A 27660-nucleotide genomic window follows, 5' to 3' on the forward strand; every position below is an offset into this window, starting at 1 on the left:
CTAATTCCACAATGCCCGCCCTGCACGTACAGCGACTGACGGGGGTAATTCCACAATGCCCACCCTGCACGCACAGCGACTGACGGGGGTAATTCCACAATGCCCACCCTGCACGTACAGCGACTGACGGGGGTAATTCCACAATGCCCACCCTGCACGCACAGCGACTGACGGGGGTAATTCCACAATGCCCACCCTGCACGCACAGCGACTGACGGGGCTAATTCCACAATGCCCACCCTGCACGCACAGCGACTGACGGGGCTAATTCCACAATGCCCACCCTGCACGTACAGCGACTGACGGGGGTAATTCCACAATGCCCACCCTGCACGTACAGCGACTGACGGGGCTAATTCCACAATGCCCACCCTGCACGTACAGCGACTGACGGGGCTAATTCCACAATGCCCACCCTGCACGTACAGCGACTGACGGGGGTAATTCCACAATGCCCACCCTGCACGCACAGCGACTGACGGGGGTAATTCCACAATGCCCACCCTGCACGCACAGCGACTGACGGGGGTAATTCCACAATGCCCACCCTGCACGTACAGCGACTGACGGGGGTAATTCCACAATGCCCACCCTGCACGTACAGCGACTGACGGGGGTAATTCCACAATGCTCACCCTGCACGCACAGCGACTGACGGGGGTAATTCCACAATGCCCACCCTGCACGCACAGCGACTGACGGGGGTAATTCCACAATGCCCACCCTGCACGCACAGCGACTGACGGGGGTAATTCCTCAATGCCCACCCTGCACGCACAGCGACTGACGGGGGTAATTCCACAATGTCCACCCTGCACGTACAGAAACTGACGGGGGTAATTCCACAATGCCCACCCTGCACGTACGACTGATGGGGGTAATTCCACAATGCCCACCCTGCACGCACAGCGACTGACGGGGGTAATTCCTCAATACCCACCCTGCACGTACAGCGACTGACGGGGGTAATTCCACAATGCCCACCCTGCACGTAAAGCGACTAACGGGGCTAATTCCACAATGCCCACCCTGCACGTACAGCGACTGACGGGGGTAATTCCACAATGCCCACCCTGCACGTGCAGCGACTGACGGGGGTAATTCCACAATGCCCACCCTGCACATACAGCGACTGATGGGGGTAATTCCACAACTGCATTTTAAGCTCAAAATAGCCATGGCTACAATTTTATTTTACGCTGGCCATACAGTATACAATTTTCTTGTACATTTTTCCTTTAGAATTACCAAAGCCATAGACTATGAGGTCAAACTTGAACACTTTCCATTTGTGTGCAATCAGGCAGGCCCTTGCGCTGCATAGTTGAAGGTCAAGCTAAAGGAAATTGAATAAGAAAATTGTATCATGTATGGCCAGCTTTATATTATTATACTAGAATATTAAATATATCCCGCGCCACCTAAATTATATATATATATGTGTTTATAAATATACCAATGTGCTAAACAAATCAACATAAAATTAACAACCAATAATAAATCCTGTGATAAGGGTAGCTGCAAAGAAATAAAGTGTTCCCATAATAAATATAGTCATCCAAAAAGTGTAATGTTGCGCCTCCTTCTGATTATATATACTGTGCAAAAAAGCTCATCACCAAAAATAATGAATATTCAATAACATGAAAACCTTTTCAATAAAAAGTCAAAACCAAATGTCATATAGGGGTTTATTTACTAAAGCTGGAGAGTCCAAAATCAGACTCCCTTCTGCAGAGAAACCAATCAGCTTCTAACCTCAGCTTGTTCAATGAAGCTTTGGCAATGAAACCTGGAAGCTGATTGGTTTCTATGCAGAAGTGAGTCTGATTTTGCACTCTCCAGCTTTAGTAAATAAACCCCATAATGTCCACAGTTCATACATAGTGCTTTCTGTGTATCTTCCGAAATAACCGCTAGGTGGAACCAGGGCGCTAGGAGAACCGGAAGTGACGCGGGAGCCGCTGCCGCGCCGTCTATGTTTATGCCTGTTCAGCTCTTTTATAATGTGAGTGCAGCTTTGTTGTTTAATATATCACAAATATTTTATTTACTACACTATGGGGATACTCTTTTATGTGTGTGCATACCCCAGGACGGGGAGCTTAATTTTAAAGGGCCAAGAATTAAACGGTTCCCCGCCTCCCTATAGCAGAACTACTGCTATAGGGCAGCAGGGCTGGGCAAAATCACATATATATATCTAGATATATATATATAAATATATCTATATATATATATATATATATATATATATATATATATATATATATCTATGATATATATAGATATATCTATGATATATATAGATATATCTATGATATATATAGATATATCTATATATATATATATATATGTGATTTTGGATTTCTGGGAAGGGGGGTGTGTGTGCCGTCCTACCTGCGCCACCATTGGCAGCTACAGATTGCCGGGTAACAGTGAAAGGGGAGAGATCTGTGTGTAAACAACACAGATCTCTCCCCTGGCAGCACTGACATAGCAGAGCAATACAAATCAGCATGTTTCCCTAGTAAAACACACACAGCACATATAGAAAACAGCACACAGTTAACCCTTTGATCGCCCACGATGTTAACCCCTTCCTGCCCAGTGTCATTAGTATAGTGTCAGTACTTTTTATTAGCACTATTCACTGTATTGGTGTCACTGGGGATGTTAGTGACAATTACTCAGTTCCCCACCAGTGTCAGAATGCCCACTGCAGTCCCACAATAAGTTGCTGATCGCCGCCATAACTAATATATTAAAAAACAAAATTCCATCCAGTATATACTGCCATTTGTAGACGCTATAACTTTCACGTAAACCACTTAATTTACATATATTGGGATTTTTTTATTAGCAAAGATGTAGCAGAATACATTTTGGCCTAAATTTATGATGAAATTTGTTCTTTTTTTTTTGACTGGATATGTTTGATAGCAAAAAGTCAAAAATATAGTTTTTTTTTTTCCAAAATTGCTGGTCTTTTGTTGTTTATAGCGCAAAAAATAAAAAATGCACACGTGATTAAATATCACCGAAAAAAAGCTCCATTTGTGGAAAAGACATAAATTTCATTTGGTTGCAGCATTGCATGACCGCGCAATTCTCAGTTAAAGTAACCCAGCGCCGTATCGCAAAAATTGGCCTGGTCAGGAAGGGGGGTAAATCCTCTGGAGGGCGAGTGGTTAAAGTGCACCATTAATTGACCTTGGGACGGAAAACCAAAAGTGATGGGAGCCCATAAGGAGGAGAGGAGCTGATCCAAGGATCTCAGTAAAGGGAAACAAGAGCTTCTTATTATTATACAGGATTTATGACCTGTAAGAGGACAGGTCTAAGAGTGAAGGACAGGTCTAAGAGTGGAGGACAGGTCTAAGAGTGGAGGACAGGTCTAAGAGTGGAGGTGAGTGCAGAATTGAAAGGTGGTGGGTACACGGTGTGCATGTTTATAGCAACACAGGAGATGGTACACGGTTATTTCGGAAGATAAACAGAAATCACTATTTATGAACTGTGGACATTATATGATACTTGGTTTTGATTTTGTATTGAAAAGGTTTTCATATTATTTAAAATGAATTTCATTGGTTATTTATGATGATGAGCTTTTTTGCACAGTATATGCAGTATATATAATCACAGGGAGGCGCAACATTACACTTTTTGGATTACTATTACACTATTGGCTGATATCCATCAAGCAAATCTACACACACATTTCTTTCTATGTAAATGAAGTTGAGTGTGGTGTTTCTCTGTCCCCTTTGTCAAGGATGTAACCATATTTGACAGTTTGCATAAAGGAAGTGTTAAATGTCAAATAAACATGTTACTGCTGTCACATAGGGACACTCACTACATTTATTTACAGAGATATCCTACTCTATATAACACACTGAGAATACAGTAGACAGGAAAGGTTTTTCTTTGAACCTTTCATACCCAAAGATGAAATAAAATATGAACCTCTATTTCTGAATACCATGAATGCCAAGAACAATGGGATGCACTAACATGCTGATTCAGACTTTCAGCCCGCTAATCTCAGTATATACAGCGATGGTGATCAATAACAAAAAGTAATAATTTGCACATTGGTATCTACTGATCTAATTACACTGAACTGCTCATAGCTGAATTCTCATTGGCTATTATGGGGAAGAAATAAGCCTGTCCTTGAACTGGTCACTATAGTGTTGGAATCTACAATGATCCTTAACCCCTTCACGCCTAAGGGTAAAACAAATCTAAAAAATATATTTTTTTAATGTAGCTGTGTGTTTCTTGTTACTACCATAACCTACCATCAAAGAGCAAGCCAAAATACATTTTCCAGCTCTTGACGATCACAGCGCAGGGGAGGACTGACAACTCATGGGGCCCCCGGGCAATAGGGGATCATGGGGCCCCTATGTCCTTGACCACATTGAAAGCACACCCAAAAAAGCCTATAAAAGGTACCAGGGGCATTTCATGGGGCCCCCTACTGACCCTGGGCCCTCTGGCAGTGCCAAGTGCTCTAATGGTCAGTCCGCCGCTGTCACAGCGATACCATGTATGTGTATGTTATTTGTTGTTTGTATCCGTAGTACAGCCCAGAAACAATAGTGCACATTTTGTTTTGTTGGGGGTTTTTTACCTAAAACACACTGACACTAACTGATACCAATTTTTTTTTAATCCTGACCTTTGACCATGACCTTTTGACTTTGACCTTTGACCCTGACCTTGACCTAAACACTTACCCTGCAATTGAACTAGATCAAACCTTGATCTAGGTATTTTTTCTTTATTTTTTACTTTATTTTATAATATTTATTTATTTATCTTTACTTTTTCTTTTCTTTTTTTTTACAAACATTTTTTTCCCTCTATGCCAGCAGTTAGAGAGATACAATGTATCTGTCTCCTCCATTCATAGAGAGAGAAAAAAAACAAGGGGGCCGGGCTGTACAGTGACTGAGCACTGTGATAGCCAATCAGAGGCTATACAGCGATCATGTGATCTGGAATCGGAAGTCCCGGTCCCAATCTTTAGAATTGGACCCGGGGCTCTCAGTGACACCTCGGTCTTTGTGCTGGGAGCACGCTGTGCAAATATGCGGACCCACGAAAAAGAGCCCAGATCTGTGAGGTCGTATATTTGTGTAACGTCGGCTTCAAGGGGTTAAAGAATATGTAAGCCCAGCATGTCATATTCCTGTAAAGTGTTTGCTGTACCATGTACATGTATGAAAAATATCCTGTTCTCTTTGTATTGCTTCCTTTGTGTGTAATCCCTGGTGTTCCTGCTAGTCCATCTGCTTTCCCATTATAAAACTGACTACACTAGGCATGAGAGCACAGCGCTGTCAGTTCCCTAGCTGTGCTGGGAAGTCAGTCTGCTTCCCTCCACCGATCAGACGATCAGACTTCTGTTGAGCCCCCCCTGCACAGCCTTTTACTAAGAAGTTCAGTGTACTTCTGTTTCTCTTCCCCACCTCTCTGTGCTGCTGAGAACACAGGGTATGTGATCACTAATAAAAAAGGGGGGAAAAAGGTATTTATAATGTTTTGAGGGTGAGGGCTTACATATACTTTAATTGATGGTGACAGTTGTATACACACAGTACATTCTCTTTGGCCTCGCTGACACTTGAGCAGTCTGAAGAGGAATTTGAAGCTTCGCAAGAAGGGCTTCAACACTCAACAGTAGGATTTCTATTATATGCAATGGTGCTCGTTTGCACCTGAGTGTATTGTCACTTGAAGCTTGTATCTGTTACATGGGCACCTTCTAGGACAGATGTCATATTTTTCAAGTGTTTTTACAAAGTGCCTTAAAGCTATCCTCAATTTTTCAGTATGAGATACTAAACCCAGGACTCTGCATTCACACTATCTGGTCTCCCACAGTACACACAATATGGAATAGCAATTATTTTAGTAAATATACACACAGCCATGCAAAGCAGTGTGCAGGAGCTGACAGGGAGGAGAACTGTAATGTTTTCAAACAGTCCCCCCCCCCATCCGGAGATGCTCGGCAATCACTGGGCGCGTGTGAGTAATCAGTGGCCGGGTCCCGGTGATTGACAGCTGAGGTCGCGAATGGCGGTGCAGATAGGCCGCGTGCCCCCTATCCGGGACTGCAAAATCATATATATATACGTGATTTTGTGCACTGGTGCTGCTCTGTAGCAGTACTTCTGCTATAGGGCAGATGGGAAGCGGTTAAAGCCTGATGTATGTTTATAGAAGTATTCCCTGCAGAAGCTGATCCTCCTGTCCCATGAGACTAACGCGTTTCACTTCATCTACGAATACGCTCTGGGTGGAGTGAAACACATTAGGGCTTTTGGGTCAGGTGGATCAGCTTGTGCATTGAAAGCTTCAATAAACACACAAGAGGCTTGTAATGGAGAGCACCTTCCTTTTTCTTGTTGGGAATTCCCATACAATACAAACAGCCAGAAAACCCTCACCTCAATCCTCCAGTATGAGATTCTCTGAAGATACAATTCACAGACAGGAAGCAATCCTGATTCATTGTTAGTATGGGAATGATGAGATCGTGAGCAGCAATTTTCTTTCCAGGAGAAGAAGCCCCCCCTGCTTTGTATGTCTTTCCTGGATATCATCATGTAGGAAAATGCTTGGAAGGTTTTCAGGTATACTGCGTGACAACCTTATACCTTGTAAGGTTTGGCTTACTTATCAATGATCAGAAAGATCAGACGGTGATTGGAAAGTACCCAGGGGCAGACTGACCATTTGGAAACTCGGGCAATGCCCGAGGGCCTGGTCAGTAGGGGGCCCCATGAGATGCCCCTGGTACCTTTTTCATAGGCTTTTTTGAGTTTGGGCAAGGACACAGGGGCCCCATGATCCCCTATTGCCCGGGTGCCCCATGAGTTGTCAGTCCACCTCTGAAAGTACCACAGGCATTGCAGCACTGCCTTTTAAACACTAAGCACACCAAAACAGACATTGCCATTTTCTTATAAACAACCTGACATCCTCTAACTTTTATTGACCCCACCATGGAGATGTTCCTGCGAATGGACCGTCTGCTGCCATGACTAATGCTAAGTCGACTCGGTTCCATTATGGATTCACTGTACTCTAAAGTAAATTAACATGTGGACAGTCCAGAGGCAAACAACCTTGTAATGACCTTGGAGGAGAGCAGAAACTGGAGCTTTTGTTATGTAGAGCTCAAAAAATTGACAGTTGAGTTAACCCGAAATGTCAGGTTTGGGTGGGCAGCCTTGCAGCCTGTGTACATGAGTGTTTGTGTTTTGTTGCTGACGCTCCTTTGTGAAGCTTTTATTAAGGATCTAGAATTCAAAGTTTGATTTGGATTGTATAGTGCAATGTACTTACATTCAGTGTTGCTTTGGTCAAACACTGCACTGTATTTACAAATGCAGCAGAAATAATTTTTCCATGTTCTATGTTCAATCTACTTTTATTAGTTCACTCAAAGGAATGCAATGTAAATGCATCATAAGTAGTCTACAGCAGTGGTCTCCAAACTGCAGCCCGGGGGCCAGATGCAGCCCTTTGTTTACTTTTGTCCGGCCCTTGGGGCACTGTTCCACCCACAGATACAAGCGACTTTTCCTTCCACTGGTATCAACAATGAGGCATCTTTCCTTCCACTGACACCAACAGTAGGGCATAATTCCTCCAACTGACAAAACAATGGAGCACAATTCCTCCTACTGACAGCAACAATGGGGCACTATTCCTGCCACTGACACCAACAATGGGGCACTATTCCTGCCACTGACACCAACAATGGAGCACTATTCCTGCCACTGACACCAACAATGGGGTACTAGTTGAACGAACATTAAACTAGATGGGTCTGAAAATATCATCGAATTGTTGGTCTTTGCACAGAATTAAGCAGGCAGGTAAAGCGGACTGTCCTCCCTTCCCATCTCTATCACTTAAATGTGTATCCACAAGTGAGCTGTATGTGCGTCTTTAGAGAACCTGCTAATAGACATGCTTACAAGTGACTGGATCATGCTTGTACAATCGATTAAACTGCCTTTATATGTTTAAGGCCATCTTCAAACAGCCTAGCATGCTTTCTTATCCCAATGACATGCTAAAGCCATTTGTGGTTATGCATACCAGTAGCTTTGTGCCTTCAATTTAATAATATTCAGTAAAAGGTTAAAAGGTAGAAAGGCCTCAGGTATGGATAGCAAGGCTCTGACTGCTATGTAACCTGGAAACTGTCCAGAGTATGATATCATTACCTATACAAACACTAGGCAGCATAGCAAACATGCCTCAGACTCCAGTACTATCCCTTCGCCACATGTGAACAATGTCTAAAGGCTGAACCTACACATATGCATTGCCATCTATTTTGCTTCATCTTCTAGTACAAGAAAATCCATGATCTTGAGAAAATCCATTCTTTACAAAAAGTCTGATCTTACCAACCCCTTGCGTAGTAGTGCAAAAGCCCCACGTGTTTTATTATGGGTGTGTTGAACTGCAGTTATCCATTGGCAACCATTCAAATGGAGTCTTTCGAAAACACAAAGCACCCCGTCTAAAATACATATCAACACAATGTGCACCTAACGCATGTATCCTGTTGTGAGTGAGCCCTTAGGGCGACGTATCCAATTAACAGAAGGCAAGAATAACTGGGGATACAAGACAGAAATAACAGGTCAAATAAATGATCCGTATCAGGACACATTAGGAAACCAGTGACCAGGTTTTATCACAATAACAATGTCATTTGCAATGTTTACATAGCGGTTTCTCCAATGCTAGTTCCAGCTAATACAAAGTAAAATGACAACAGAGCATTCCCATAAGGAGTAGTCTACATACACACACAGCATGTTAACTCATTTAATTGCATTAAAAAAACAAGCGCTTTCACCTCCTACTTTGTATCAGCGCATCTACTGCACTGCAGAACTGCAATGATGTCTAGCATTGGTTTCATTAAAATACTGTAGCAGTATGCCTAGGTTATGTACACAGGGGCTTCTGCACTACTGGGATCCTTTAATGCAGTCAGCTGCCTATAAAATAATGGGCCATAGCATAGGCTTTTTAGCAAACATAGCCAATATGAGCTTCAAACATAATATTCTGTTTTCCATTGTAAAGGAACAGAAATTTTCCTGCTCAAGTCTTTTCATGTGGTGTGCTCCATTTAGAAACACTGGGTCCTGAGGGAGATTGGAACATCCATGTACACTTTCTTCCACAGCTAGTTACACCTCTTTTATTGGCCATATAGCCCAGAAACTGGAAGATGCATCTACATGGTGCCAGAATACATGATCAGGTTGTTCAGACAGCGATAGAGATAATATTAGGAAACCTAATTGGAGAGACAAAGTGTGTTGCATGACTTTATATTCATATCCTGACATATTTTATGTCATTTGTGGACTCTGGAAAGTGGAAAGTGACAAATAATATATATGCATCAATTTCCCTTGACGTTACTTTTTCATAAATGCTCTATGCAGTTTTCTCTTAACCAGATTATCACAGCACAAGCTGTGATCCTCCAGTTCCCTGGTGCCCAACCTGTGGCCCAAGGGCCACATGCAGCTCTTTGGTATGTGATGTGTGGCCCTCGGCCAGTTTACTGTCCTTCAGACTTTAGGGGGGCCGGATTGTGCCCAGTGGGAGTAAACAATGCCCAAGCTTTGGTATTACGGGGAGAAATAGTTGGTGTCAGTGGGAGGAATAGTGTCCCATTTTAGTGGTCAGTGGAAGGAATTATGCTCCATTGTTGGTGTGAGTGAAAGGAGTAGTGCCCCATTGTTGGTGTCAGTGGTAGGAATTATGCCTCATTGCTAGTATCAGTGGCAGAAATAATGCCTCAAGGGCCAAAAAAAGGCAGGTAAAGAGCCGCAGTTTGGAGACCACTGCTCTATTAGATCTGCAGTTTATGACAATCCTCTCAAGCATTACATATAAAGAACATTATGGTCAGCCCTTTGGTGATGTCAGGGGTCACATTTCAGGACCCCTTTAGCTCATAAGTTGACAACCACTATTCTAGCTGTATGGAATGTACTCATGAGGCAGATACCTAACAGGTCTCTCTTTGATGGCAGCAATCAGAACCAAAAACACCACATGCATTAGGCTACTGTTGAATCCAGGGACACCCAGGCCACTTGCATATTTAAAAAAGGAATTCAGAGATGCATGTCAAATTTTTTTCTCAGTAAGAGGTTTCCTTTAAAGTGAATCTCTGCGAATAGTTTAATTTTGGATAGAGTGAGAAAAGGTTAGACTACCTTTTTTACTACTGTTTGAGTCTCCATTGGGTGGGGGGATTCACCACTATAGTAGTCCTGGTGACCATGGTCACCGAGAAATAAAGTAATGGGAAATCCAAAATGTTATAGTTGTCATCAGAACAAAAAGTAAGGGGACATTTTCCAACCGGGGCACCTTTACTCTCTATAAAAGTAGAATTCCTCTAACTTTGGGAGATTTCCTCTAACATTATGTTGCATATCTAGGACAGGAAGAAATGGAAAATTCCCTAATGGAAAAAAATTGGCAGCGGTTTTAACTCCTCCCTACTCTATCCAAAACAAACAAAAAGGTTTGGGCTTTGTCATTGGAGTTTAATTTCTAAAGGCAAATAGTGTTCACTTTAAAAGGATGTTGCACTTTGCAAGGTAATAATCTCCAGGGCTTAGTGAATGAGGTTAAACTCCTCCAACTACTATCATCTAATCATCTATTTTTTAGTTTCCTTGCACACTTGCGTAATTTGTACAACGTGAAATTGCGCCACATTCATTAAGCTCTGGGGAAAATTTTCTTGCACTATGCAACCTCCTTTGAAAACTGAACAGCCTGTTTGTCTTTAGTTAATCAACTTCATTATCTCGGAACTCCAGCATATTAAAGAAATGTTGGTCAGCTTTGTCACGTATTTCCATTATGGCAGCCTTGAGCTTTCCAAGACAAACAATGAAACTGACATGGTATACCATTCTATTCGATTGTCTGTGAATAGGAGCGCCAGGTCCTGATTGGAAGGTCTAGCAGTTGCATACATGAAAGTTGTCATGCCTTGTATCTTACACTACCTGATCACAGCTAGGAATGCTTAGATCAGTGCCAGAGAAATCAGCATTACCAGATGTGCGTATATTCATGTGGTGTGTTAATGCATATATTAGCAGATTTCCCCGTACTATCACATGATCTGATGATTGAGGCTTACATATACATCCAAGTCCAACATATGTATAATTAACATTTCACTGCACAGAGATACAGAACATAGGAGTCACCAAGAAGTATCTCATCAAGTTTTTTGTTTTCAAATGGAACGAAACTTAGACCTGTGTCGGAGCATAACAAATCTTACATAAATGTACTCTTGTAATGACATGTCTTAGGAGTATCTTAATTACATAACATGTTGCTTTATTATATGCATTGCTACACCTGTGCTGAGTGACACTTAGCAGGAAATGACTAAGTAGATTTACCATACAATGTCAAAATTGTGCACTGGAGTAATTGAATATGGCTAATGTAATTGCCTATAATTCTGTGACAGAAACTATAGAAAGGTCAGTGATTTCAACGTAAGTTGTAAAATCTGCAGTGTTACCCAGCTCTCATCAGCTGCAAAGCATTTACTGTATAATGTATCATATCCCCATGGACAGCACTGTAATAATTACATCACAGGAGCTTTCAGGAAAAATTCTTCTCTTTCTGATAGTATATTCTTAGTGACTTACTGTAGATATCAACGGCCAGAAAAAACAGAAACACCTACAGTATATTACTACAAACAACTGCTCTGACCCTGATCAGCTGTCATGGCAGTGCCTCGCTAAGGACTCCTTGGCGTGCCAGTACGAAAGTGGACCACACAGACATCTGTGCTTCGTGCAACTCCCCAAGGTTGAGTTTGTTCCAAATAAATAATGTCATATCACTGTAGAGGTACAGCTGGAGTTGGGATTTACAAGTTCACATATTTCCAGTAATTACTAGACCATCCATTCTCAGTCAAGGTTCTGTGAAACCCTAGGGTTCCTTCAGAGGTTGCTAGTGGTTCCTTGACTTCTCATCCAGCAGTATGACGCCAGTGATCTTTTTAGCTGTCTGTAAGGGTGGCAAATTGACCATCAATGTAAGGGGATGTTCTTCCCACTTACCAACAATATAAGGTACATTTTTCACTCTGGTAAGCAATGCCAGGGGCATTCCTCCCACTGACCACAATTATTTAATTTTAGCTAGGCTTCTCTGAAGCCTGAAAATTATTTTAAGGGTTCCTCTGGGGTAAAAGGCTTGAGAAGAGATGCACCAGATAATTGCTGATGGTCCTTGCCCACTGCAAAACATTTTAACAGTCTATCAGGCATATGAGATGTACCCTCTATGGTCTTCTTTCTTTATATTCTGCACAGCCAAAAGTCTGATGCATTATGTGTTCTGTATTGGCTGTTGTATTCCACAAATGTATTGTGATGTTGACTGGTGTATGTTTATTCAGAGCACCACAAGCGGATATAGAGGAGCACCTAGTAAAACATGATAATCTCACTTGGAGATTTGTTTAAATTCTTATTTGAAGAGAAACCTCAGATACAGTCAAAACGTTTCATTGGAATCCCCCTTCTTCAGGGCTTGAGCAATAATATGTAACAGAATCAGGAAGAAATGCATTTTATAGTCTAATTTGGGGCTGGATTAGGGCTGACGAACCTCTAATAGAGAGGACAGTTTTTTACTAGCCACTCCTAAACACATATCCAGGAATTGATCTTCTGATGAGCAGTCCCTGCATCATGACCAGAGATATTAAGGATCATAACAAGGTCCACACAGCTAGTGATATCACAGGTTTACCACCTCCAAGGAGTACACTCTCCCCGTATTTTTGGGTCTACAACCCTACCTTTTAAATATTGGATCTTATGATTAGGAGTTGTTCTGATCCATTCATTGTACACTTTATGCATGTGCTAATTATCATGTGTTGCATTGAGCAAGTCCACACATTTTCAGTGGATCCTCAACCCATATAAATAGGCCAAAAAAATTACCTGTATCATTTTTTTCCAGCACACCACAAGCTGAGCTTCCGTACTTCATGAATGCATGTCAGGATACCATTGAAAATAAATGGCAATGCATCATATATGCATGCATAGCATGATGAGCATGTTAACACAGCTCTACGAGTGTGGCCTAAAAGCCAAACAAATTTTCAATGTGCGATCCTGACTCCAGGCAACAACAATCATGATTTTTCAAAGTCAGGTTTTAAGCCCATTTTCAATAATCTGTTCAAATAAATGGAGAATTCAGACTGCTGTTGCATACCTCTCTTCATGTAAAACATAAGCAAATGAGAAGGGAATGTCCAATTGTAATGCATTCATGGGGTTATTGTTAAGCAAATGACGTCATTAAAACTGTAGGGACTGGAGCATGGGAATCTCCCAGATGAATCCCTACAAGGTTCAATCATTCTGGATCTCACAGAGCAAAGGTTTAATCCCTTTATGGGTTTTTCACTGAAAAGATGATCAGGAAAAAAAATATTCTAAGAAAATAAGATCAGAACAATATTCCCTCATCTCTTATATCAAAAAATACCTGAATTACATTGGCTATAGGCTTTACTTTCAGGCAGTACTGTACAGCATATCCTATACAATATACATGAACAGAAAGAGCAGCTGTGATAAAATAAGTAGAATTCATCAGGGAGGCACCTCTTCTGCTCATAAATGAGTCACTGCTACTCTATCACCATGCTAACATTGAAGTATGTCAAAACAAGCATAAGAAACAATATATAATGTGTCCAAAGTCTTCTGCAGCAGCTGTAGCTCACTGTCATGCTTTTTTAGTCATCTGAACTAGCTAATCCGGAATAACAAATTGAAAAATACAACACATCTATATACACAATTCTCTCTTTATACAGTGCACAATGATGTAAGAAAGCAAACTCATCATTGATTATATGGGAATATGTCAATTTACTGGAAAATTACCCTATAAAAGACATCGGAAGTCAATATATTCTTGATGAAATATGTTCTTGATGATATATTACAGATCAACAATCAGAACAAAACAGAATATTATTATTATTATTTTGGATTAAAACAGTCTTAAATTTTTTGCTTTAATCAAAGGGATATCTTTGACCTTACTGGTATATCTCATATTGTGTGATCACCAAATATTACCTATTATGCTTTAATGAGTCGCAGTCCATCTCCCACCAAAAGTTACATTTAGTATTGATTAGAGATGGAAAGGGTTAGAAATGTCAGTGTTTTTGTTGCTAACAATCTCACCAAGTTTCTAACCTTCCCCGTTCTACTACAAAAAGGCGCTTTTGTTACCGCCTCTGTCCTCCTTTGTGGAAATTTCTCCTCACTGCCTGTTTCTCTGACCCCCATCACTGAGACGTTAGGTAAAGGGAAATCTCTTTGAATGAAGTTCCAACCCTCCAACCAAGTTTATATTACCCATTGTTTTAAATTACACATTTTAGAATTGCTTTCTTCCAAAAAAGCACTGTACACACAGTTGCCTGGTGTCCAACCTGTAGCCATGGGCCCTTTGATACTTTTTGTGTGGCCCTTGGGCCCCATCTGTCAACAGTGGGAGCCAGGGGCGGAATGACAACTCATGGGGCACCCGGGCAATAGGGGATCATGGGGCCCCTGTGTCCTTGCCCAAACTCAAAAAAGCCTATGAAAAAGGTACCAGGGGAATCTCATGGGGCCTCCTACTGACCCTGGGCCCTCAGGCAGTGCCCGAGTTTCCAAATGGTCAGTCCGCCCCTGGTGGGAACATATATATATTAGAAAGGGGCTGTAATGACTGTGATCTCTTCCAGTGTTCAATAACATGTCCCAATCTCTATGGTCTTCTGCAACATATCTCCAGACTCCAATGCACCTTCAACGTGTTCCTAGTCTGTGACCATCTCCAGCAGTATATTCACAATCTGTGACAATCTCCTGTAGCATTACATGTGCTGTATTTCATGTGCGGCTGCCTGGGGATGTCAGGCGCAGCAGCTGAGTCCGCCTATATCTAGTAGGTTGACCACCACCGGTCTACAGCCATATACCATTTTCACAGTAACCCATTATTCAGTAGGTCTAAGTTACTTATGGCAAAAGGTTTACATTTGAATATTTTACCCTCAGTAAAGAGCATAGAAACTATAATTCCAGTGTATAAGCAAACTTAAAATAACACAATTATTGAAAGATTATGTCATTATGGGTCCTTATAGTAAACTTTGTCATCATATTCCCCTAAAGCCATTTTTATTTTATAACTGTTTATGTCCACAGATGCCAGACATACCTTTCATTCTTTCAAGTTCTTGGCCTTACCATCTATTCTATAATAAATATACAATACTATTAATAAATGTTATAATATGTATAGTATATAATATAACATGCATTGTAACTGTACTGTCTGCCCTCATGTTGTAAAGCGCTGCACAAACTGTTGGCGCTATATAAATCCTGATAATAATATGCTATATTACTACAACATTGTAAATACTATACTAAATATATACTATATATCACTAAATACTATACCATTACAAAATTTTACTAGAAATGCTAATAACACACATAACTCAGTGTATTTTTTTAGCATTGCTGCACTTTCCTAATTAGAAAAACATTGGACCTATTCAAAGTTCATATCTGTAGAGAAAATGATCTCAGAAATGTGTGTTGCCCCCATCAGTCACAGAGAAGTATAATAATAGGAGAACCTCATTGGTTCCCAAGTACCAAGAGAGACTGTCCAAGATAATTTTTCCCCTTTAGAAACTTTTATAATCAATCTTTCTGTAACAAATCACTGTATAATTTTTGTACAAAAACACTTTAACTGTGAAAATTTACAGTGCCACTAAAGCTTTATTACCCGAGCAAACGAATGTGGTTTTCAGAGGAATTTATCAGGCGCCAAAGTCCTTATCACAAGTCTATATTTGAATCCCTGCATGCCAATGACATTAACCATTGCCTCTGCATACATTTTTCACATTCTTCTAAGGGATCTGTTCTTTTAAGGGTATCTTATAAGTGTGAAGCAAATATATCCTCTGTCACCATTAGGAAAAAAAAATAACATCATTGAAAAGTGTTCACAACTTTCCTCTAAAAACATAAAACATACATGCTATACATTAATAATCTGGAAACTCCACTTTTTAAGTGGTTAAGACTTTGATTATCAGGTTTTTTTTTAAGAAAAACTGCCAACTGCTAACCTTGTAGCAAGTGACAGCGTATACTGTATACTGTGGCCAAGCTGTGTACACCAAGCAGGGCTGAAATCAAGGAGTGTTCACTCTTATCACTCAGAGTTTACTAGGCATACATACCATTAAGTAGCCTCACATCGAAACTGCATAGTTTCACTCTTCGCTGCAACACCAATATCCAGTAACAGTCAGTGTGAGAACTCCACGAACCAGCTTCCACCATGCACTGCACAAATCCTTCAATGAGAAAGCCTGACACCTAAAAAATGTCCACAGATGATCTCAGCCTTACTAGATCAGATCATCAACCTGTTACTTTTCCATGCACCACCCCTACCCTCAGGCAGGTTAATGGTTACACGCAGCCAAGGAGAAGCAGGTTATAGTCCACCCACACACACATACACCTGTATTTCAAGTCACTCAGCCTGTACCAGTGTCCGCCCAAGCATAAATCTTGTAGTAAAATGGCACTGCTTGTTATCCAAAACTTCCATAGTGAATCTTTTTCCAACTATTATATATATATATATATATATATATATATATATATATATATATATATATGTATATATATATATATCCTATCTTAGTTGTATCATTAACAAGAATACATATTCCTTTGTCTAGTATTAAAGTTCAAGTTTTCTTTCGTTTTTTAATAATTTTACATAAAAAATATGTTTTCATTAAATAAATTGCCTAGCCCTTTTGAAAGTTAAAAAAAATTAAATAAAAAAAAAAAGCTTTCTTTGGAATAGTCACCTTTTTCCCTTTCTGGGAGAAAGGCTTCCACTGTCATTCAACTCACTTTCTATGAGTCCAAGGCATTGTGGAGCCACCCCAGGTGTATTTAGCTCTTGTGCTGCCCTAGACTACACTAAATGTGGGCACCCCTCACCACCACCAGCACTTCCCTGGCCCCCTTCACCGTCACTAAAATTGGGCACCCACCACCACTAGCACCCCTACCCCGGGCCATGCTGCTGTCACTCTCTGCCAAACAAAACCCCCTCTACCCTTGCCGCTGCCTGCAGAGAGAGTTAGTCAAGTACAAAGCTTAACCTCTCAGGAGCCAAGCCCAGTGTCTTCCTTCCTTGTATGGGAAGCTTACAACCTCCAGCAGAATGCATCCTCCTCGGAATCCATGCCAGAGCATCACCAGATCCCCAAGTCCTCATGCCCCCCCCCCCGAAAATTGCCTAGGTAAATTGCCTAGGTAAATGCCTCGCAGTAAATACGCCGAATACTGCAGAATACTGCGTTTGAATTAGGCTTTAAAGACGATTGTAAATGGTTAATGTTTTTTTTCTTAAAATAACAAACATGTTTTACTGACCTGCTCTGTGCAATGGTTTTGGATCCTCCTCTTTGCGGGTCCCCCCCCAGGCCGCATAACAAGCTGCTTGCTATGGGGGCACTCGTGTGTGCTCGCTCCCAAGCCCAGATCTGGGGTCTCTGAGACACACAGAGCGTGGCATAGCCCCACTCCAACTCCTTCTTCACTGGCTGTGATTGACATTGGCTACCGCTGCTGTATCTGAGCCAATGAGAAGGGAGAGAGCCTTTGCTCTCGTGCACATCACTGAATCAAGATTGGGCTTAGGAAAGTATAATGGTGGGCTGGGGGAAGGGGAGCTGTGTGTAGAAGGTTTTTTTGTCTTAACGCAGAGAATACATTAAGGTAAAACTTTCTGCCTTTACAACCTCTTTAAAGTGGTTGTAAACTCCTGAAATGAAAAATGAACAAAGCATATCCTTCTACAGTGTGGATTTGCCTCAACCCAAAGCACGTATTGTGATTTCTGTCTGCTCTGTCATTCCTCAGCTATGTGTTTGAGTCACTTCTGACTGCCAGGACCAAGCATTCCAAGGATACAGACCTGCATACAACCCTACTGCAGCACAGAGCAAGTGATTGACAACCTGAGCTGTGCATTTTTTCCTGTGAGGCCATGTAGAAGGGGGTGCATCCTTTTCCTCCACTCAGGGCTCAGACTACACTCAGCTCTCCCCTCCAGATGGAGAGAGGGCTACAGATAAACAGGTACAACTGAAGGACTTGTTTCATCTCTGTGTATCAGCTGAGGCAAATCTTTTACAACCACTATACATAAAACAAAGAAAACGTTCACACATTGCTGTAGTTGAAATTATAAGCGCGGTTTACTATTGTAATGCATAAGGCTATATTTAGGAATAAACATTTTAGTGCAGTTAAAAAAAAAAATCCAGCCTGCTGCATTTTTGATGTGCCTTCCAGCAAAACGTGTCTTACATAGAGATGAAGGGTTATGTATGTAAAATGCATTGTACCACAAATCACTACAACCTTACCATATGGAAACCACCGATACTGTATGTGAAGCTAGCAGCTAAAGCACTTTGTTTTCTTCTAAAATATTATTATAGTAAACCAGGGAGTCCCATTTTCATATCCATACAAGTCAAACTTTCTTTCTCTTTTTAGATTTTGTCTTTTCTATTAAGGGTCTGATGTCAAGAACCATGGGTATAGCAGTACGACATGAGATTTACCATGTTATGGGAAGATCATAAACCAGTATGCTCATCTCTAGTATGAAAGTTAGGTCAGCTTGAGATTCGGATAGCATTCCCTTTGCCTTAATTGTCAGCATAGCTTTTCTCTTTCTCTAATAGCTAGAAACTGTTTGTGTTAAGGATATTAGTGTTGAAGCAAATAATAAAACTAAAAAAAATAATACAAAACATTACAGGAAAAAATAAAAAATATGATTACATTAATAAATATAGAATGCATTAAATAATATAATAAAAAATAAAAAAAGACCAAAATGATACTAATCATAGAATATTTTCATACTGAAAACAGTTGTTGGTGAACATGTGTATGTGTGGATTGTGGCATGTTTAGTGTGCAGGACTTTAAAAATAGTTTCATTAACCCAAATTCCTTTGCTGTTTCTTCCCAGCAGGATGATCCCCTCCCTTCCTGTCCCTCTGAATCTCATGTCAGGAGGAGGTAAAGAGCAGAGGTTCCATGCCAACCTCCCCCTCCCCCTGCTGGCTCAAAAACAGCAACCAATGTGGAGCTTTACTATCACATCAGCAGCTTTGTCACTCTGCTTGGAATCACGCCTCTTCACAAGGACAATTTTAGAAAATAGGAAATTATTCACGCTGACATCATATGTTGCAATTTTTTTTCTACAAAATCAAGTAATAATTTCCAGATAACTAGAGGTAAAAGAGGCCAAGACTGGAAACCAAAAAACTACTGGGAAACCTATAGTAGCAATATAACTCATCACAAGAACTGCAATCATGTCTTCATCTGATACATCACTTTATAGTCATCAGCTAAGGAGTCAGCCACTTGAGGATGAAAAATGTAAATATGACCTCAATCAACTTCCAAGCATTCTTACCATACATCATATGATTAAGTGGGATTATGAACTGTTACTCTATTAGACTAAAGCTTTTATATTAACCACTTGCCTACCAGGCACTTTAACACCCTTCCAGGCTAAGTTTTAGCTTTCAGCGCTTTTGCACTTTGAATGACAATTGCGCAGTCATGCAACACTGTACCTGGACTACATTTTTATCATTTTTTGAGACAAATAGATCTTTCTTTTGGTGGTATTTAATCACCACTGGGGTTTTTATTTTTTGTTAAACAAACAAAAAAAAGGCCAAACATTTTGGAAACAAAAAGTGTTTCTATAATAAAGTTTTGTAAAGTGATTTTTCTTCTTCACTGATGCGTGCTGATGAGGCTGCACTGATGAGGTGGCACTGATGAGGCTGTACCAATATGCGGCACTGATAGGCATTGATAGGTGGCACTGATGGGCACTGATAGGTGATACTAATGGGCACTGATAGGCAGCACCAAATGGCACTGATAGGCGGTACTGAGGGGCAATGACAGGCATCACTGATGGGCAATGATAGCCAGCACTGAGGAGGCACTGATAGCCAGAACCGATGAGTACTGATAGCACTGATGGGCACTATTAGCTGAACTGATGGGCACTGATGGGGCTACACTGATCATCAGGGCACTGATGATTAGTGACCAGATGGTTAGTGTAGATGTCCCCTTTGAGAAATGCTGTTTACCGGCTCTCATCTCCACACGCACTGTCAATGTGAGGAGCAGACTGCCAATAACCGGCATTTACTGTTTACACTGATTAGCTGTGATTGGACACAGCTGATGACATGGTAAAATGCCGCTCTGATTGGCCCTTTACCTGGACAGGTGATCAGCTGTGTTCACTGATTGTGAACAGTGCATGCCCATAAGGGGGGGGGGGGGGGTTTGGAAGGACATCCAAGCACACCCTCCCAGAACTAGCTGTACCTGCTGTAGCCGTCTTTTGAGCTATAGCGCGTTCGGGAACTGGTAAATTATATAAATATATGTATAGTATAAATACTGTATAAATGATATATACTGTTTGTATATGTATATATATCAAATACAGTATATATTATTATTTATTACAGGTACTTATATAGCGCTGTCAATTTTCGCAGTGCTTTATATACATATTGTACTTTCACATCAGTCCCTAACCCTCAAGGGGTGTACAATCTAAGGTCCCTAACTCACATTCATACATAAACACAATTTAGTTAGGAGTCAATTACACTACCAGCTCATCTTTGGAGTGTGGGAGGAAACCCACACAGGCACAGGGAGGACATGCAAACTCCAGGTAGGTGGTGCCATGGTTGGGATTTGAACTGATGTCCCTAGTTCCCTTGTTCTGCCAGGTGGAAGTGCTGACCGTTTTGCCACTGTGCTGCCCCAATATATATACAGAATATATATACGTATATATAGATCTACAGTATATATATATATATATATATATATATATATAGAGTTAAATTTCACTTTACCACTCTATTTACAGGGAATTAAACTGAGTCTGCCATGTAAAAATTAGGATGATTCACATCAGATGTTATAATGTATGTTTTACATGCATTTTTGCAATCTCTAAAGACCATCAAACTGCAGAATGCTCTATTTTTTTCTGAAAATACAGTATTTTTAATATTGAGTGTATGATTAGTATGTTAAAAATGCATGAAAGCCATAAAGCATATAGGTGAGAATAGGACCTTAAGGCAGCCATGGACAGTAACAGTTAGTACGTCATTCATAGACCATCAACTGAAAGTCCTTCCTACCCTGAAACACTAATAAATATGCATGACCATAGTTTACAAAGATACAGGGAAGCTGTGGGTTACAGACAGAAATAGTGATGCTCAAAGACAGTTAATTGTACTGATCATACACTGAACTGAGTAGACTTGTGAATTTGCATAAAAAACAGAGCTCCACTAAGGGTTTTTTATATCTAAACTGGACACATTGGGGTTGATTTACTAAAACTGGAGAGTGCAAAATCAGGTGCATCTTTGCATAGAAACCAATCAGCTTCCAGGTTTTATTGCCAAAGTTTATTTTAATAAGCAGCAGTTAGAAGCTGATTGGACACCATGCACCGCTGCACCAGAATTTGAGTACACCAGTTTTAGTAAATCTACCCCATTGTGGATAATTTAATAAAGGAGCAGCGACTGTCCACTTACCTTTACTGAACAAGGCAAAACTGAATTTACTTATCCAATCATGTGCAAGCAAAAAATCTTTAATATCCCTTGTATTTGGTTTGGTCTTTATTGTCTCGCCTTACTCACGTATCCAAACAAATATTTTTTTATTTCTTTGATAAATTAGCCCTATATTATTACTACAATCCAGGGAGGGACTGACTATTCGAGAACTCGGGCACTGCCCGAGGGCCCGGGTCTTTAGGGGGCCCCAAGAAATGCCCCTGGTACCTTTTTATAGGCTTTTTTTGAGTGTGGGCAAGGACACAGGGGCCCCATGATCTCCTATTGCCCGGGGGCCCCATGAGTTGTCAGTCCGCCCCTGCTACCATCATTTTTACTGCACTGGCTTTCCACATTCACATGTGACTATGCTATCGAGGAACGCTTTCAAAGACCAAGTAAAAGGTACCACACATAAAATACATACAGGTATAAAAAAATCCAGCTCCGTATTCATTTTAAATCCTATGTATTTCACACATAACTTGTATAAATACCGATGATATCAGCCTCATGTAATTGCATGCAAAGCAGCACTCACACTGGAAGAGGGTAGTTCCATGCTTTTGAGCAACCAAAAGCGCTATTGCTTTGCTCAGTGCTGTCAAAGAACTTGTCTACAGGAGGGGAGTGCAGAGTGATCTTATTGTGCTTCTTCTACTGTAGTCACAGAAAACCAATAGTGGTCAGTCTGAAATAATCTAAGCCAGTTGATGGAACTGCCCTAAGAGAGTTTGGGCAGCGGAAGGGTGCTGTGCTCAGACAGGGCCTACAGACATTTAAACATTTGTTTACCGATGTCACCATTAAAGGTTGATTCATAAAAACATACTCTGATATCTATAGGAACCTGTATGAACAACCTAAGCATTTCCATAATATATAGTGTTTTGATTCAATTGTGTATGTGTACCAAGCCTGATAGAGTAATGATGTTTACATGGTGGAAAGAGTGCTATTGGGTAAAATCTGTGTGAATGTAAAAAGGGTTTGGTGAATTTTATGGCTATTAAAATAGAACTGGATTAGGTAAAAACCCACAGGAGCTCACACTGATCAAAAATACATACAGGAGGTTCATCTCTGTCTGATAAAAATAAAGGAGCCAACAGTGGTAAGGACAATACCAAAGCCGGCATATTTATAAAGCTCAGCATCAAGTGTTCTTCTGGTACAAATTCATGTGTCTAGAGCAGGGTTTCTCAACCAGGGTTCCATGGAACTCTAGGGTTCCTCCATAAATTGCTAGGGGTTCCTTGAGTAATTAGCAATTTCTCTTCCCACTGACTCCATTGATCTTTTTAGCTATAAGTAAGGGGATAATTATTCTGCATGACCACAAGTGTAAGGAGCATTATTTCCAGAGACCATCACACTAATGTATCATGAGTTGTAGTTATAGGAATATTTAGCAGGGTTTCCCTGAGACTGGAAAGTAATTTCAAGGGTTCCTCTGTGTTGAAAAGGTTGGTCTGGAGGAGCATCAAAGCTCCTAAGTAGGTTGAGTTTTCTATATTTAATTTTCCAGTTTGTTTATAGTATATCCTTAAAATGGTAGTGGCAAAGACAATACCTGGCCTGTATATTCATAGACCTCAGCAACAGGTGTTCCTTGGATACAAATTCTTGGTAACAAGGGGAAATGGGGTAGGTTTGTGTTCTACAGCTGCACATCGAGGAACACCAGAGCCCCTAAGTAGGCTGAGTACTCTGTATGCATGGTCTAGTTTGTTTGGATTGTACCCTTAAAATTCTTAATTCTTAGGTTTTGCAATATCTTGAAGTGACACTGAAATATGTTTATTCTAGAATAAATTATACCCCTCATTTCAACAGCAACAATGTTGAGATGTATATACTTGATTGGTTGATAAAGCAATATCAGCTTTTGGGATTAAACCTTAATATGCAGCTTTTTTTAGTTTTTATACTTGTTATAATTAAGTGAGCAATCTGTTAGAAAGCTTTCATTGAGAGTTTAGAGCAGACCCTGAATAAATGCTTTGTGGCATATTGGAAACTTCACTGGAACTGTTGTTACCATCTCATTTCTAAGAAATAAATGTCACTAGTTATAAATTTCTTAATCATTTTTAGTTAACTGGTTTGAGTGATTGTCATTGAAACTGAAAAGGGATCTATTTAATAATAAGTTCCTCTGATGCAGTCAAGCAGCTAAGCCAAGTAATATAAGTGTATTTGCAGGAGCCATCAACCATCACTTTCTAACAGCAGAGCCAGTTGGGTCTCTAAATATAATTTAACATTTGTTTCACAAAATAGGAGGAATGGTCATATGCGACTTAGGTTTTTAAAGCAGACACCTAAAATTGTTCTGATCTGTGTCTATATTAAAGTTTTTAAAACACAAATTCCACTGAAGACCTCTGGGGGCCTAAACACCATTTTCCATTTGTGGATCCATACAAATCAGGCTTCTCTAAAATGCTAAGAGCAATCTGCTTTTAAGGATGCCCACTCTAACCTTCTGTTCATTACTGTCTGCCTAGCACTGTGATGGGCAGCCTCACTAACCAATGATGAAGTACAGCTAGTCAATATTAACATAGCAGGGTGCCCTGGTTCTAGGGTTCCAGAAGACTTACCCTTGGTAACCCGGAGGTGTCTGTTTTTCAGTGCAAGTTGCATTTTATTAACTTCAGTGTGTCTACAAGTTTATTTTGGGGTGGTTGGATGGTATAATGTGCACGTATGCACCAATTAGTGGCAGAATAAGCACACTTACCATCTACTGTGCCCCCCTTCAGCAATGCAATGTATGCATTCCCTCCCATTGCTCTGTCACTGCTGCTGACATCTAAGGGAAGGACTGACCATTGACAGTGCTCATGAGCCTACCTGACCTAAACTGTTAGCACCATATTCAATAAGCTCTGTGGATAATTCCCTTTTTAAAGTGCAATTTCCCTTGCAATGTATACAGTCTTTTTGCCTTTAGTAAATCAACCCCACTGACAGCACAAAACAGGTTTTAAAAAAAGTGAAAAAGCGTTTCTCATATACTGCAGAAGCCAGGAATTATTGTCTACAATAAAATAAAAACATACATAACTTAAAGGGTATAAAAGGAAGGCAGAAATGAGCTCATATACAGTAAATACATATAGTTAAAAAAATAGTATATACCAAAAAATAAAACATATGAAGTCAGAAAATATAATTGCTATCGGCTCTCTTTGGTCGGCATTTACCCTTTCCAGTGATTTGTTATAACTGACACTCTTGATTATATTTCCAGGTAAACCTTAGCATTACTTTGCAGGACTTACATATATAAGATATACATATACATTTTTTGCCTTCCTCTGGATCAACTGTGAGTATAGGATTATACCTTTTCTTTTTTTTTTAATGGTTGAACTGGATGGATTTTTGTCTTTTTTCAAGCAGACTAACTATGTTACTATGCAACAAAGCCGACAGGGTGGGGTCACAAGTGATACTAAGCATGCACGTGTCAAAATAATTTTTTGTCTCTTGCAGATATTTTAATACAAATCCCTGTAATCCTTTCCATAAGCAGGTTTCGGGGTTACATATTACCCAAATCACAAAGTTGCGGAAGGTCCAACAGTATAAGAAAGCTCTCATCTCCATTGGTTATCAATGAAAGGTCTGCCTATGAAACAAGTTTGGTCTTAGCATCAATAACTCTCCCATGTGTGGGAACTTCAATGTTGGTTCAAGCTAGAACATTTATTCTAGAGCCAGAACTTTGCTTGGAGGGGAGATGTGATATTTAAATAAAACAGGACCAAATGGGATAAAAAAAACCCTGAAAAATGGTGACAGCAGATCTTGTAATGGTTGCACCACCCTACTTCCAAACAATGCTAAGGTACTTTGTTGATAGGCTTTAAGATGCTATAGAATAGTGTAGGACTTCATTCAAAAAAAAATTCCTAAACTGACAGAGGAACACAAAAAACGGACGCAAAGAAGGAGTGCATTGGCTGCAAAAAACACCAGCTGACATGCTCAGGGTTCTGAGAAAGAGGCACAGCCTCAAAACGCATCAGCCAACAGCCACCTAGAGGTCTACAGTCCCCCACCAGACATCCTTCAGGGTGACTGGACCACACTGCATTTATTGTAACATGCCCTTCATTTGATTTTGTTCCTTTGTGAGTATTTTTATCAATAATTCTTGTTTTTAAAGGTAATGCACTAGGTCCGTGCGCCCTATTTTTGTTTCTACATATACAGTTCTTTTTGGATTTCTCTGGTCCGTTGAGGGCAGCAAGGCTTGCATTCCTCCTATACTCCGTGTGGGGATATAGACATAGTGATACAGACATTGGGGAGTCCACTGTCCAGAGCAGGAGTTCAGGCATTCAGTTGCTTTTTTTCTTCTTATCAGCCTAGAACCTGTAGACATTGGTCTGGGCCACATTAATATCTGGTCACCTTTTATTCCCCGCTAAACTCTATGGGATTGATTTACTAAGTGCTGGATTACACTGCTGCATTTCGGTTTGGCCACAGTGCAGGTGTATCTGCATTTTTGCACAATTGAGCTGCAGTCCAATAGACTTCTACTAGGTTGCCTGTTTTTCTGAAAAAATACAGTGTGCAAATCTTTCAGAAAACGCTGTAAAAACACGCAACCCAATAGAAGTCTATGGGACCGTGGCTAAATCCGTGGGTAAAACAATTGAAAACCACAGATACAGCCGCGCGTCCCTAAAGGCAAAGAGACTGTTCACTATACAAGGAAAACTGTACTTTGCAGAGCTTAGTGAATGAGGTAAAGCTCTGCTGAATTCCATCCAATCATGTTCAAGCAAAATGGCTGTTTTTTTTTAAATTTTCTTTGAATGTGATTGGGTATTCTTTGCAAAATGTAATTTTACCACATTCACTAAGCTCTGGGAAAAATTCCATAGCAACTTCCTTTGAAAAGCGAACAGCCTATTTTCCTTTATTAAATTAACTCATATGGGTCAAGCTGAAAGGACTTAAAAAAATCAGCTCCCAGCCCAGTTTGGATGCATGCAAACTGATATGATCTAAGGGCCAGTTGACCGTGGTGTGGGAAACCCACATTCCGTGTGTGTTTCCCGCACTGTGTTCAAAACACACTGCACTTGTGACCTGCAGTGGGTGTCAGTGTTAGTGAAAGGATGGAACCCAGGAGTCCAATGGTGAGGAATTATTATTATTATTATTATACAGGATTTATATAGCGCCAACAGTTTGCGCAGCGCTTTACAATATAAGGGAGACAGTACAATTACAATACATTTCAGTACAGAAGGAATAGGAGGGCCCTGCTGGTGGAGCTTACAATCTAAAGGAAGGGGGAGGTGATACAAAAGGTGATAGCTGCGGGGGGTGATCTGGCGGAGGTTATTCAAGTACAGTTCTTAGGTGGAGGTGGGGTAGGCTTCCCTGAAGAAGTGAGTTTTCAAAGATCGCCTAAAGGCAGACAGGGTGGGGGCTGACCGGACATGCTGTGGTGGGGAGTTCCAGAGGATGGGAGAGGCTCTGTAGAAGTCCTGGAGGCGAGCGTGGGAGGGGGTGATGAAGGAGCTAGAGAGGAGGATATCATGGGAGGAGCGGAGTGGGCGATTTGGGCGGTATCTGTGGATGAGGTTGGTGATGTAGCTAGGGGCAGTGTTGTGGATGGCTTTGTAAGCTATGGTTAGTATTTTGAATTTTATACGTTGGGTTAGTGGAGGCCAGTGGAGGGATTGGCAGAGAGGGGCAGCAGT

The 27660-nt window shown here is 40.7% G+C and overlaps 1 protein-coding gene across 9 annotated transcripts in view; it reads right to left on the reverse strand.

Annotated features, from left to right (window-relative positions):
- The window catches only part of TJP1 (tight junction protein 1), a 492978-nt gene that overhangs the window by 190781 nt on the left and 274537 nt on the right, over nt 1-27660 (reverse strand). The window contains exon 1 of one of the 9 annotated variants that reach the window (XM_089652461.1): nt 16421-16542. The exons of the other annotated variants lie outside the window; for them this stretch is intronic. Coding sequence (XP_089508587.1) covers nt 16421-16423 — 3 coding nt within the window. The 5' untranslated portion in view covers nt 16424-16542. Of the gene's footprint in view, nt 1-16420; nt 16543-27660 lie in introns of those variants that run through there. 9 annotated transcript variants of the gene reach the window in all.

Source organism: Staurois parvus, unplaced genomic scaffold (assembly GCF_062004578.1).
Source record: "Staurois parvus isolate SC_StPar_1 unplaced genomic scaffold, SC_StPar_1.0 ptg000682l, whole genome shotgun sequence".
Classification (NCBI taxonomy): Eukaryota; Metazoa; Chordata; class Amphibia; order Anura; family Ranidae; genus Staurois; species Staurois parvus.